The sequence below is a fragment of the Antrostomus carolinensis genome, unplaced genomic scaffold, assembly GCF_000700745.2.
Source record: "Antrostomus carolinensis isolate BGI_N321 unplaced genomic scaffold, ASM70074v2 scaffold6794, whole genome shotgun sequence".
NCBI classification, from domain to species: Eukaryota; Metazoa; Chordata; class Aves; order Caprimulgiformes; family Caprimulgidae; genus Antrostomus; species Antrostomus carolinensis.
In genome coordinates, this window is record NW_010308591.1 from 7,364 (window position 1) to 22,101 (window position 14,738).

The 14,738-nt window shown below is 39.6% G+C and overlaps 1 protein-coding gene across 1 annotated transcript in view; it reads right to left on the reverse strand.

Annotated features, from left to right (window-relative positions):
• LOC104523280 (adseverin) overlaps positions 1-10,979 on the reverse strand; it is a gene marked incomplete at its 5' end in the record, with an annotated part of 14,189 nt that extends 3,210 nt beyond the window's left edge. Inside the window, 2 exon segments of the mRNA XM_010165814.1 lie at positions 9,134-9,295; positions 10,825-10,979. Coding sequence (XP_010164116.1) covers positions 9,134-9,295; positions 10,825-10,979 — 317 coding nt within the window.
• Between the last annotated feature and the right edge of the window lie 3,759 nt (positions 10,980-14,738).

Below are 14,738 nucleotides of genomic sequence, written 5' to 3' on the forward strand. Positions count from 1 at the left end.
AGGATACTTACAAGTTTGTCTTCCTGATATAAATTACCCATTTCAAGCTCTAGGCAGATTGGATTTTTAACAATTTAAAGCCAAAAAAAAATATTTTTAAAAGTTTAAGCCACTTCTTAACAAGGCTAATATTAAGATCTGAATTTATCTGAAATACAGTCAGCTAGTTATCTATCCATGTACAACAGGCCACTGAGCTTTTGCCTTGTATTTTATTATTAATATATTTATTTTTAAACATATGTACATATAAAGTGCTCAGCTAGGGCATAATACAGTATTTATCTTTAGCTCACTCAGTGCTTTCACAATTTCTCAGCTGTACTACACCTTCACTATTTTTAGGCTTGTTTTGCTAACCTTCTTTTGAATTGGTGGGCTGACAAAAAATAATGTTTCCATTAAAATGAAAATAGACTTCAAGTGTTCACTCCCCTCAAAAAAAAAAAAAAAAAAAAAAGGAACTTCATTCACCAGTAATTCCCGTGCCAAGCCCAGTTTATTTTCAGAAGTTTGTACTAACAGTATTTATTTATTTTTTTTAATCTCTTTAACAGAGTTTGAGAGAGATGCTATGGAAGAGAGCTATTCTGCTACCTGATATTAATGGTTTTTGATAGCAATATACTTGTTGGATCACAGTGGGACAATTAGCAGCTGAGGGTGAAGAAATGTTGTTATGAATGATCACCATGACCACCCTAGAATTCCTGAGGGAGGTCAGGAAGGCAAACTACGTCTGGGCTGTGCCCATTGCGGTCATAGCAAGATCTCACCTCATCTGCACATTTTGGGGCACGTGGTGTGGTCTTGTAGTTACAGAGCAGCAGGATTCACTGCTTTTACTCCTGATAGCTTCTGGCCCGCAGAGTGACCTTGAGCAAGTCACATGAGATTTCTACAGCACATTAAAAATGACCCAACAGTTAGCTTCCACACACATATGGCTTGTGCAGCTCCAAGTAAAAGTACCTTGGCACTTTTTCCTGTATGGAGAGGGATTGTGAAAGGACACTTCCTGCCTTTCTGCTCAAGCCCCAAATAGCATACAGAGCAAGAGAAGGAAAAATAAACAAAAAAATTGCTTATTTCAGAAGAGACATAAAAACAAATTTTCCTTTCTAATACACAGCCACCTCAGCAGCCTGCTCAGTTTGGAGGCAAATTAAAATATACTGTGTCCTGGTGTCTTTTCTATTAATCTATGGATTTAGGAACTATGAAAGCAAAACCAAGAAGCTTAAGTCTGTGAGGAACTCACGATTTTGTTCTAGTTACAAACATGTCCTGAACATAAAAGTGTTTTAATCCTTTATCCTTGTTGAAGTGCCTATTAATTTCCAGGCTCATACTGTAACTGCTGATTTGCATTCTCTTATATGAAGAGATATTAGAAAGCTAAACAAATTAAATAGGTTTCAAAACTCTATTTGAAGCAAGTTTGTTGCAAAACAAACAGTGAAATGTTTAAGGAATTAATTCTCACTAATCTTAAAATTAAAATTCAAGCTTTCATTAAGGAAAGACAAAGACAAATATCACAAGCTGGTGTGCCTCTCTTCTTTGTTGGTAGGCCCCAATGCACCCTAAGCCTAGCTACCTTTGTCTGCATCTACACCAGAACCTTCTCCCAGAATGTAATTGCACCTCAGTTTCAAAAATTACCACTCTTAGTTGAGTCAGCTAAATCTATAATGTGGATAGCATCATGTCAATATGACGTAGCTTATGTTGACTTAATATATGTCAGTCAGGATGTTGTCTTCTGTTCCTCTAAACCACAACATTAGGTAGAGGCACGGCTATGAAACAGAGGGGCTCAACACAAAAAAAGACCTTCAGCTAAACCCACTCACTCACGTGAAACCCCACACCACATTCTCTTCACTCCCATAACTCATACAAAAGGGCTAACAGCAAGAAAGGAAGGTTTGTAAAGTTCTTACTGTTTTAATTCCTCTCTTCTCTTAGTCTTAGCCGCTTCTGTTTATTAGATAGGATCAGATCAGAGCCTGGGCAAATAACCACATCACAGAAAGCCACTGTAGTGGTTTCACAGTGGGTAGGTAGAAGAATGGCTGACAATGCTTGTGAAGAAAGGTGGGTCAGGAAGAGAGGAGCTGTGGTGCAGAAGTGTCCAAAGAAGCCTGCACTCCTAAAGCTCACGCGTGAGTAAGCCTAAAGTACCACTTCTTGAGTAGAAAAAAACCTACCAAACCTAGAGGCAGATTGAACATGCAAGAACACTGGCAAAGCTTTTATACGTATCTTATCATGCGCCTGTGTTTATATCAAAATAATTGGTATGCACTCAGTTGAGAATCCATTCATTCTCTTCATTGTCATTAACAAACCTCATGTTCTGATGAGGCAAGAGTTCATTTTAGCTGAAACTGTTCTTTGTTAAAGTCTAGTCTCTTACATTAAACAGATTTAAAAGAAAAATGCCAATATAAAATACAAATAGACTTGGAAAAAAGTTTTTATATGAACTTCAAACAACAGAAATGCTTCCAGTGCCTTCAGTTCTTAGTAAAAGAATTTGTAAAACAAATGCACATTACCTTGGTGTTTGTAATTTGAACACCAAGTTTCCAGAGACTAAACAGAGAGCCCTAAAGCAAGAATGTGGAGTTGCTTTGTTTTGGTTTTTGTTTGTTTGGTTTTTTTTATTCTGTTTGTTAAGCAAAAGAATGCTTCATCAAGAAAACAATGTCCAAATGGTGGGGAAAATAACTGAGGAGTAAAACTGAATAAAAGTGACAAGGATAAAGCACTTTTTGCCAGTTCACTGACACAACAATTCTGTGATTCAGTTTTTTAGGAAGTGACAAATATCAAGAAGAACGTTTAGACTGAACCAGGTTAATATAGGCTTCTAGAGATATTTTTCTCCTTAAATTATTCTATGCTTTTTCCTGTCTTGACTGTTGAATTCTTGGTACAGGCAGGGAAAAGAATAAAATAATTTCACATATTCATCAAATCTGCCTTTTACATTTGTTGAAACTGTAATACAGTGAACCATTGAAAGTTGTGGAGTTTTGATAATCCAAAACAAACTCTGAATTCATTCAGCCAGGATGCTGCTGAGGCCACCACAAGCCAGGCCCTGGTATAATTACAATAGTGTCTTTGTAATCATTCTTGGAGTCTCCCATTTGATTCAACTGGAACAAACTGTCAGAATAAAAATAAGTCAGATGTACCACAGTCATACACTTATTACACTCATTTTTCCTCTCACACCTGTTTTGCTAGTATGTTCTGGGAATAGCTGCTGCGCTACCACAGTGCATTAAAGGGTGAGTACCAGGAGGCTATTCATTCTAAATAACAGCAGCTCAAGCAGCAAAACATCTGGATTTCCTACAGCATCAAGAAGAAAAGTAACCTAACTGAATCCTTGTGCATACATGTATGTCCTGTCCACCTGAAGCTTTAATCATAGAATAGTTTGGGTTGGAAGGGACCTTTAAAGGTCATTTAGTCCAACCTCCCTGCAATGAGCAGGGACATCTTCAACTAGATGAGGTTGCTCAGAGCTCCGTCCAGCCTGATCTTGAATGTCTCCAGGGATGGGGCTTCTATCACCTCTCTGGGCAACCTGTTCCAGTGTTTCACCAGCCACATTGTAAAAAATTTCTTGATGGTCTCTGTTTGAGCCACTCTTCTGCGTACAAGCAGGAGTGAGGGGAAGCCTTCCAGTCCATAGAGTATGAAGGAAAACTGCATATCCTGAATACTCTACCCGAAATGGGGAGAAGGGGGAAGGCCTTAATATTTATTTTTCTCCATCTGATGACTTTGAGACTCTAGCAATTTCCAGAATTGTAGAGTTTACACTACGGGAGCTTTAAAAAATATTTGGTTCACACATTTACAGAAAAAATAGTTGCTTGCTTATTAAGATACACTGTGCATAGATACAACCACATTTGTAAGCTGTTAATAAGTCCATAAAGTTAATAAAGAACTAGAGCAGTTTAGTTCTTCAAGTTCTCTTACTTGTTTGGCAACTCCCTGCTACAGCATGAGCAATAGTTTAATTCTCAGCTGGGGGAAACTAGGGAAGAGGTTAGCTGTAGGAGAAACATGTGAATGAAAAAGGACATGACTAGTCAGCTGTTAGTGCCAGGGAAAGGAACTAGAAAGAGAATTTACAGTTATGAACTTCAACATGCAAGAATCTGTTCTTCCAATCCTGTTTATATTCAAACAATGACTTTATTAAAGCTATTAATATGCTGATTATGAACTGTTTTTTTCTAAAGGAAAAGAAGTAAAGTCACCTACAAGAGAGAATGCAGGCAAGAAGGCAGTGACATTACAGAAGCAAGCAAAACTACATCTGTGCTTAAGGTTGCAATGTGATGCTGAATCATACCCCATAGTCATAATCATAAAACAAGTATCTGTCCTCTTGGTGTTTCACCATTAAAAAGCAGAAGTTAATTTGCTTTTTGTAAACATAATTTAATCCATAGCAAGTTAACATTTTTTTATGAAAAGCAGATGTCACAAAAAAGCCAGCCTTTTTGCTTGATGTACTTTTTTCTAGTATCTTTGTGTAAGACAGCAGTCTTTTTCCTTTTGACATACCTATTATGTCAGGAGTTCAAGTACGAGCATACTGACAGATAAGTGATCACAACAGCTTTATTCAGTCTCATTTTTTGAGTTCTAACATCATAATTTTCACTTGTGATTCATGGAGCCCTTGAGAAGTACATACATTGATTGCTGGATGGCACAAGAAGTTGTTTTTAAGCACACTGCAGGCTCTTGAAATTCCAGCCAGCAACTTCTTAGCTGTTAATAAATCAGTTTATAAGCATCACTATAGGAATGGGAAGGATGGACATCTGAGTGCAGTTTACTTTCAGTCTTCACTTAATTTGAGATGTAGTTATCCCCTCACCGTCTGCATTCTTCCTTTGGGAAGGGTAATGTTTCATAAGCAGAACTCTGGTCGTACTGAGAAAACTTTCCAGCCTCAATCAGGCTCAAGCTTGGAACTGCTTGGTACTTATCACACATCGCCCTGCCCCCCTCATTGTAGTAACTGTCTCCGAATTTCTTCTAGGAGGTTTGGTGGTACACAGCCCTCTCCCTGCCCTCTGCAGTCTCTTGGGTCATAGCACTGCTGCTGCCTCACATCAAGAGGGAAGTCAGCCAGAGAGAAACAAGTCTTACATTTTAAAAAGCTCTATCTGAACAAATGTGTAGAGAATATTTTTGCTGGTCATTAACGATACAACTTTAGACAGCCTTCACAGAGCAGAACTTCCCAAACTGAGATGAGAAGCTTTCAATAAAATCAGCTGATCACTTCATGTTGTTTTATTGTATTGCTCCTCCCATTACTTTTGCTGCATATTTTGATGACTACCCAAATTATTACCATTGTGCTGTTTGCTCTCAACATTCACATTTTGTACATCACCAGTGTACACCAATGTACACAGGGTGAACTTCACAATACTGGTAAGTTGCCTTCCCACTTTAAACCAATCTCTAAGAAAACTGAAAATGCAGATTAAAGTCTTTAGCACATCTTATCAGAAATATGCATACATAAGCTATATTAACACATGCAACCGAATAGTACTAAAATAGCCTGGGAAACAGTGTGTAAGTTATTCACTTAATAGCACAATGATTAGTCTCTTTCTTTCCCTTCCATGATAATTTTCTGTGCCTTCTCATGCTCTTTGCTGTTTTGAGAATTTGTCTTGGTGACGGAGGAAGAAAGAGGGATGTGGCTAAGGGGAGGTGGCTGGACAATGGCATGATGCAGGGAGAGCTGCATCTGGAGGTAAAGGGGATGGCATACAGCAAAGTCAGTTTATGGCCACCAAGAACTGCCAAACCCACCCTAGTGTCTCTCAGGTGAGACACCAGGAATAGCTCAGCACCTTGCAGCCAAAAGGACAGGATTGAAAGTGTCGCAGAAGATCATGCCTCTGGCAGGGCTTGAGTACAGCTATGCCAGGACAGGACATCCTAAGCAGCACCTGACAAGGTAAGGTGTGCTTTACTCCAGGCCTCTACAAAGCCTTCTCAGTAACTGCCTTGCACTTGTCTTGCCTGCCCTGTCCCAAAGGTCCCCTACAGGGAGATTCCAAGGTGCATGAAGTAGGTGTCATGGAAAACCCTTGGGGTGGGGGGGAAATAATAAATCAAGTCCTAGCACCGCAGGCACCCTCCTGCACTGGAACATCAGTTTGGTGGTCACAGCGCTCATGTCATGGTCTTACAGAAGATTGTTTGAATAAAAGGTCTTCGTATATTACCCACAGCTAATTACTCCCCTCATATCAAAGGCCTCTCTGCCATCTGCAGCTATTTTCTGTTCCAGCCTAGAGAGTTCAAAGGAGGCAAGATAAGACCTAGGCAGGATATTTGAAGTGCGGTGAATGTGGTTTAGTAACCTTTCTTGGTATGAGGTAACCATCAGAACCTGAATTGTAAATATGTGAACCTAGCTGGAAATGCACACAAATGCTTTTTACTTAAGGCATTATCACCAGGAGGGAATCCTTAGTGACTTTAATGATTTTAATCCTTATAATTATTACCTTTGTTAATTTTCCCTTACCTGTTCAAACCACAGGTTTAAAATACTGCTGTAATTGGGCTCAGTGGGAAAACTGAAATGATTTTTTATTATATTAGATGAGTGGCTTGATAACACATAACAGGAAATGGACTGCACAAGCAGTTTTGCAGTGACATGGTGACCATCTTTCTGGTTAGCTATGAGGCTAGAGAAAGTAAGGCTTGGAAATTCATCTTATTTGACATGCTACAATAATTTGATATTAAAAGCAACATAAGCTCATTATTTTATGCAATTGCTGTCCATTATTCTCAGAAAATGGTTCAGTAGTGCCCTGCAATAAATTCCAAGACTCAAGAGCAACCCTATTTAAGATTCATTTTGTTTCAATTATTAAGTAAAGGAATCTACTTAAGCCAAAATCCTTTTTTTTCTTTTTTTTTTTTTTAAGGACCCCTAAATTCAATTAAGAGCTCCTGTAAAGACTCATTCATTTACAATAGACCTCTAGTCATGAAAAATTTAAATCTGAAATACGGTTATTTCAGCTTGAAATATACTTCTTATAAAACTTGCTCAAGATTTCTACTGTGACAGTGTTATTACACCTGTTTCTTTATAGGCACTTCACTAGACTTACATATCTTAATTTTAAAGTATTTCACACATTGCCTTTTCATGTCCCACAAGAAAGGTCTGCTTTAAATAGTAACATATGATGAAATTACTAAAAATGCCTGGATGCCGAAATATTTTTTTCTTTCTTAACTTGTTAATACATTCAATAAAACCCATTCCTTGTATACCACTGACATGGCAAGACCAAGAACTGTTATTAGTCATGTGATTTGACTGACATTTCCCATAGCATGGTAAAGAAGAGATTTAGATATTCACATCTAATCTTTCTTCCTACAAAGGCACAGGGTTGCACTGCTGCGTGACCTCTATCTTGTCAAACAGGAAATCAGAAACCAGAGTGATGCTATACTAAAAAAGGAAAAGGCTCACAATGTATGTTCAGTATTAGAAATCAAGACTCTAAAGCCATATTTCATTTAAATTGCTTAGTGACTGTGCTCTCCTCTCCACAAATCTCATCAAAAGGGATGAACCCCAGGCTATACACATAACACCACTATATACCCATGGTGTGTTTCATCAGTGTCATTGCCATGTCTGCAGTGTGACCTGAGTAATTACTTTAGGTCAATTGGGTAACTGTGGTACAATAATGGTCAGGACAAGTCAAATTCATGGAGAACACCCAAGGTCCACAGGGTGTCCATGGGAGGTTAATCCCAACCCAGAAAACTCAAGCCCTGTAACAGCCTGGCTACAAAGGCAGCACTTTCTATTAATATTTAGTTACAACTTTCCCATCTTCCATGGGTTTACTGCGAAAGAGGATAGATGATTTAAGTCTTCTATGCATCCTAAATACAAAGTGACACTGAGAGACAGCTGCTTGGATACAGCCGAATTATGGCTGTTTCACGTGATTAGACCACAGTGCCATAAGAGGAATAGGATAATGATAGGAAAACACTGGTTATTGCTCTATCTGAAGGCTGCTGAGCATGATAAAATTCTAACAGACAGAATCAATATAGCCACTTGACACTAATATCTTCAATTATGACATCAGGGGGTGCTTTTCAGAAGAAACATGCAAACCCATAACATGAGTTCAGAATAGCTCCTCTTTTAAACAGGTCAGGAAACTCTTCTCTGAAATCTTGCTGAAGTAGCTGACCACTTCCTTGTGAAGCACTATAGTAAAGACCAGCTGCAGTTGCTGCCTTGCAGATAAGATATTTTCTTTCATATGCTCTCAATTTTCTATGTGTTAGCATATCAGGCACGGGAATAATTTCAAACTGATAACTAGCATCTAACTAGTGTGGACTATATCCCAGCTGCTACTTTTAGAATTCATTTTAAGACTTTTTGCTACTAAGGTAACAGTACTGTAGGTCATCTGAAGCAAGCAAAATTATCTTATCTGCCCATATGCTTCTGCATTAAGTGTCTCTACTTGCTTTCAGCAGAAAGCCTTGAAGTGTGGGATTGCTTCTCAAGTGATCTCTTGAAATATTAAAGCAGTTTTATAACACATTGTATGACAAGTTCATTATGACAACTTCTTCTGCAGCTATCTCTTTAGGGTGAATTGTTACAATAAAAGTTTTATGAGTAGGAAGAAATGCTCTTCAGTGAAATGTCCAATCTGTTCTGCTCTGAACCCTAGCACTGATCCCATTCAGCTGGTAGACAGTGTCAGACAGGACTTCCTGTGAACAACTTAAAGTTCAAATATCAGTAGTAAAAAATCCCAATGCCTTGAGTGGGAAAAAGAACTGTTTCCTGAAGGATAGTCTGTGCATACTTCAGAAAACAATTAGGGCAGTTTTGAACCTTCAAAGTGTTGTGACACAAACTGATTTTCTAAAGCAGACTCTGTCAGTTTGGGTGAGTGATAAAATCAGTTGTGCATTTTCGGGGATGATTCAGACCTTAGAAGGGATGCTGCATCTCTTTTCAGTGCAATTTGCTCTAGGAAAGACTTACAGTTCCAAGATCAATAATGAAGCAATCTCCTCTGTTGAAGCTGGTCCAAGCCAGAGGGACTTCTGTGGCTCTTACAACTCTCCGGCCCTTGATATGCAGAAGCCTCTGAGCACTCAGATCATTAGTAACAACATGATTAAATCCAGAGGCAACACCACCTGCCTGAATAAAACAGAACAACAAAGCAGTAAGTTTTATTTCAGTTTGATTTCTGCAAATTTACCTTTTTGCTACAGCTGAAGAGCTAGCAAGGGAAAAAATAGTTTATGCAGTGAGAGGTGAGCAAAAATAATATAACATTCAACAGTGTTGACCACAGACCAGATAGACTTGGGGAACACTGCTGCTGCTGAACTCACAGGTGTGAGCTTTTATCTGAGGGAGCAGATGTCACCCTGCTTCAAAGGGGTTTCAGATGAATGGGGAAAGGGAAAGCACAGGATTTACCACTCTTTCTTGCATCATCCAGAGGATAAGGCAATGCTGAATCACACTGTTAGGACAAAAATGAGTTGGTTATCAAATAAGGACTGAGAGAAAGCAGAGGAATATGTAGCTCTCGCACAAGTTCTCACAACTTCCTTAAATTCAGATGTCTGGATGTTTCTAGTGATGGGTCACTCGTAGAGAGAGGAGTCATTCCACAGCAGCTCTGTAATTTTCTGAAAGGAGTATTTGCAACTTAGGAGGCAACCTAGCAAAGAGCACTGGGAGAGACAAGACCAAACTATTGATTTACAATCTATAAAGTGCAAGTTTAAGCCTAACTTATTCCTGTAAACTGGCTTGTCTGTCTGCCTCTGAGGCAGCATTCTCCGTTCCTCCAGGAGACTCAGACCTTGGGCTGGAGTAGAAAGTGTCTCTTGAAATTGCAAAGAAAAAAAAAGTTTAAAAGAATAAGGAGGTCGTTGTCAAGCTCTCTTATGCAAACAGAGTTAAAAGCTTCAAATTGGTTGTGTAGACTGTGACAAGTTACAAACCTCCATAATGGGAAAAAGGCTGACTGAACAATGGCTCCCAGAGCTCCTACTACAAGGAGATTCTCAGGGGATACATTACTTTATTCTCAAATACAGATGTCTCAAAAAATTTCCTTCCAAAGATTCTGCTTCTGGAAGTGACACAACAAAGAGGCTGATGCTACAGCTTTCTGAAACAAAATCTTCATGAAAAGTATTTGGGAGTTTGGGAGTTTTTTACCTACCTCAAAGAAAAAAAATGGAGTAGGATGGCAAAAGCACCCTTTTTAAACTGAGGTTTTGGTCTTTTCCACTCTGCTCATGTTTTTAACCACTTAAGCACATTGGGTTCTGCATTTGAATGAAGTGATTCAGTCTACAACACAGAAATAGTTTATGTGAAATTTACTGCCTCCCAAACACTGAGTCCTTACTGTGAGTGCCTGTAGACACAAGTATGAAACCTCAGGATAGCTTGATGCAGGGGAGCAGGGAAGGGATTGATCACTGGGACAGGTTTTCCATTATCAGAAGAGACACTGGTAAACAAGCTACTGCTTTCTGTGCAAGTACTGGGACTCCTGTAGTTTAGGATAGGTAGTTCAGATCTAAAACCACTAAACATTAAGAAATAATTTTTAAGCTTTCAGCAACAGAAGTAAACGATTTTCTTTTACTTGAGGGACAATATTACATATATTTTAAGAATGTATTTTTTAGATGGCTCTTTACCTTGTATTTAATTCCTCCTTTGAAGTAACCCACAAACTCAGTAGACTCGTATCCTTGAATTTCTCTACTCTGCACAGGCTTTCCTCCTAAATAGTCATCCATTTGAACAGCGAAGATAGCTGCAGCTGTGCTTTCATCCTGGGTACATTCTTTCCCTGAAATAAGATGAAGAATTATGTCTATAAAGCACTAATATAACTCTGAATTCTATTGAAGAAGTTGTGCCTGTGACAATCAGGCACTGCCTTCAGCAGGTTGTACAGCCCATGTATATGTTGCAATAAACTACTACACCATAACCTTGTTCACCACCAAACACATAACCATCCAGACCATTTCTTAACTATTACTACTTGTAGATCTGCATTCATTTTAAAAAAAAAAAGTTAAAAGTAGCCCTCTCTCAGCCTCTTTGAACAATAGAACATTTTAATTAAGTGAGTTTAGCATGACAAGTGTCTACAGTAATGATTTTTGGACTTTGAGTTGAAGTGCAAAGACCAAGGAAGGTCATATCAAAGGACTGATGAGATGATAAACCACATATTTATGCTATGAGCAACTTGCCAAGCCATAACATTAAAATAACTCAAGAGCAGTCCTATTAACACTATAATGGAAGCAAAGGGTATTTTGCTTAGATATGTTTTTATTAGATTGCCTGGTACAGCTGGAGAAAGAAAAGCAGCTTTGGGGCTCAGATATTTGCTTCATGAGGTCACACTGTTTTGTACCTTTCAGAGATTAGCCTTTTCTCAGGACTGTGGCAAAATGGCCTCCTTACCTAGCGTGTTGATGGCCTAATCACACTGCAAAGTAGGCTATATATTAAAATGAAACATTTATCATGGGCCCCCTGAAAGCAGCAAGGATGAAATAGGGAAGGGATCCAAAGAATAAAGGAGATATAGGGAAGAGCATGAGGCATGCCCAAAGGTAAACAAATTACTGAAAGCAGGACATAACACAAGAACCTTTGGGAAAAGAAAAAAAGAGAAGTCTCCATCACTCAGTGATAGAAGAACCTGCTATGCAGCTATATGCTTTCTCAGACCTAGGTACCTTAAAGTTGGTGCTAAAGCTTTGGAGGTTGTTTTGATTTGGTTTTTTTTAATGGGGTTATTAATGTTTGTTAGGACTAGATCCATCAGATTTTTTACTTGCAATTACCACAACAGGGTAAAGCTTTGGAGGTTGTTTTGATTTGTTTGTTTTTTGTTTTTTTTATGGGGTTATTAATGTCTGTTAGGACTAGATCCTTCAGATTTTTTACTTGCAATTACCACAACAGGGTTAAGGGTCAAAGAAAACTGGTTTTGGAACAGTGTCAAAGATAAGAACCACTACCAGGCTTGGTCTCACAGTTGCTATGCAATAAAATACTCAGTGAAACCCTGTTTAAAGAAAAAGTGAGCATTGATCCAAGAGTAGGTTATTCAAGCTCACATGAAAAACAGATTTACCTTATGGTCTGAGGCACAAACAGCTACAAATAAGCCAGAACATATAGGAAAAAAAAAACTGACCAGACTAGATCCTGGTTCACATGGGTAGGTCCTACCACTTAATCTCTGGTGACAAAGCTTAAAAAAAATAGTTAACAACACAATGTATGTTTTAATTAAAGATACTAAGTGGAGTATAGCCAGTCTCACTCCCACAGGTAGCCTCATACTGGTATAGCACATGCTGTTTCCACTAGTGATAGTTTCAAGTTGAGACAGTTCCCTTAGAATTAGCAGTTTAGCTACTAAGACATCCCTCAAGTGGCAGTGCAGACAACCAAGCCAGGATCTCTGAGCAAAGTTAAAAAACAATACAGTTACCACAACACAGATTTCCACTGATTGCTTGGCCATGCCATCATCATTGCAGCACCTGAGTTAGCTTGTTCAGAAATTATCCAATCTGGACAGCACTTCAACATATGCGAGTTATTTGGTAAAGCTGTGGCTTTCACAGAGGAAGCTTCAAGCCAATGGAACAACTGTTTGGCCACTTTAACCCTAGGACGTCAGTCACAGCACAAGACTGTCAGCACATCAAGGTCACAGACCATTCTGCCATGGTCTGGACTGCCTTCTAACACCTTGCGTGTGGCCAAGCAAGGTATTAGGAGGAAGTTTACCACTATAAAATATGAAAATTTAGCGCCCTGCTTTTATTTTGAATTTGAGGTCTTTTTTGGCAAAGTCAGAATCTATTCAGACTCAAAGCTACCCTGTGAGGCCCACACAATAACACATGCCACAGATGACAGGCAGGAGTAGGACCATGTCACCAAATCGCAAGGCCCTTTTAAGTATCTAAGTCCAAAGTCTGTAGGGTCTCCACCGATCCAATTTCACAAGAGTTCTTTCCATCCCAAAGTCTAACTGATAACATTTGCTGTAGGTGTTCAGAGACAGCTTATGGAAGTCTTCAGGAAGACCCTACTGAGGTCTTCCTTCCATGCAGGTTATGAAGCCTTCGCTCATGAGGGAAAATTTTGCTGTATGTAACAGTGGTGAGAATCAAACAGCAAAAATACCAAAATGACTCAAACTCTTGCCCTGGGTGTCACTGCCCTTCCCTATACACCTTGTATGAAGTTCTGGTCTCCTGCAGCTGTTAAGCTCGCAGCAGTGTTTGAGCATCTCTGCCCCACTGCTGGAGTATCTCGCAAGCAGGAAGGGATTTCCCAGCAGCCAGCCACGCTGCTTGCCAACCTGCCAGCTGCATAAGAACAATGTGTGCCCAGATTACCTGAAGCTATTTACAATATCTAGCTATCATATCAGCACAAGATGTGCATCAGTGGGTACAGCTAGAGCTCTTTATCCAACAGCAAACAGGTTTTAATTAGTGGTAATGACAGTCACTGTTTTGACTTCACTTCCAGTTGCAAAGAGTCCTTGCATCTTTCCCTGGGAACGGTCTACTATACCTTAACAACTACATAAACAGTTCTAAGTCTAAATAGCTAACTCTGCTATTAACTAGCAGTGCTGTTGACATAAAACCCTCTGACAGGAATTCATTTTGCACTGCCATCTATGATTATACTCTTGTCAGAGGCAGTCAGTGTCCCACATGCCAGCTGGATAATTCACAACACATGCAAAGCTAAACAAGTTTCAAACATTTATGCAGAAACAATCCCAGCTTTATCTGCTGGTCTTTTTCAATGCCTTCAAAAGTACAATGACAACCACAGCAACTCAAACACATTAATGTTCATACACATTGACCTGTCTTTATGTGCATTCACAGAGATGACTGCTTACAAACACAAACCTGATGGTGAAACAAGAACAAATTCATAGATTCCAGGCAGCTACACAGCAACCACTGTGGTCAGATGACTTGGTGACTAGACAAGGAAGTCTCAAGAAACCTCCAAAAGATGACAAAATCACCTAAAATGCATCCTTACATCAGACTTCTACTTTGTTGCAAACACTGGGCTAGTCAGGGTTGAAGGCAAAACACATCAGCCCAATTCCAGTGTTCCCAGTTGCTTCACGAGGGGCTTTACTAGGCTGTCAGACTGGTATTAAAGAGAAGAGGTTTTACAGAAAACCTAGTGACTTTGCCTCCAATCTCTGCATCATCAGAAAGCAACATTAGTCTAGCTGGAAAAGGCAACATCTGGACACAAACAGTGCAGTGATGTTGCTGGGAGACGGCTGTGATGAAACTTTGGTCCTCGTGGAAACACAGGTGAGAGAACACCTCATCTGAGGGGAGCCAGGATTTCACTTGTGAATCTTGGTTGGATGCAGCCAAGACTTGACTTTAACCCTTCCACACTTCTCCAAACGCGGACCGCAAAGGCCGCAAGCGTTCCCCTTCCAGTCACGCCCCACCTTCTCATCCCCAGAGCCCCGCAGCACGGCCCCAGCCGAGGCGGTGAGGCTGGGCGCCGCCCGGGT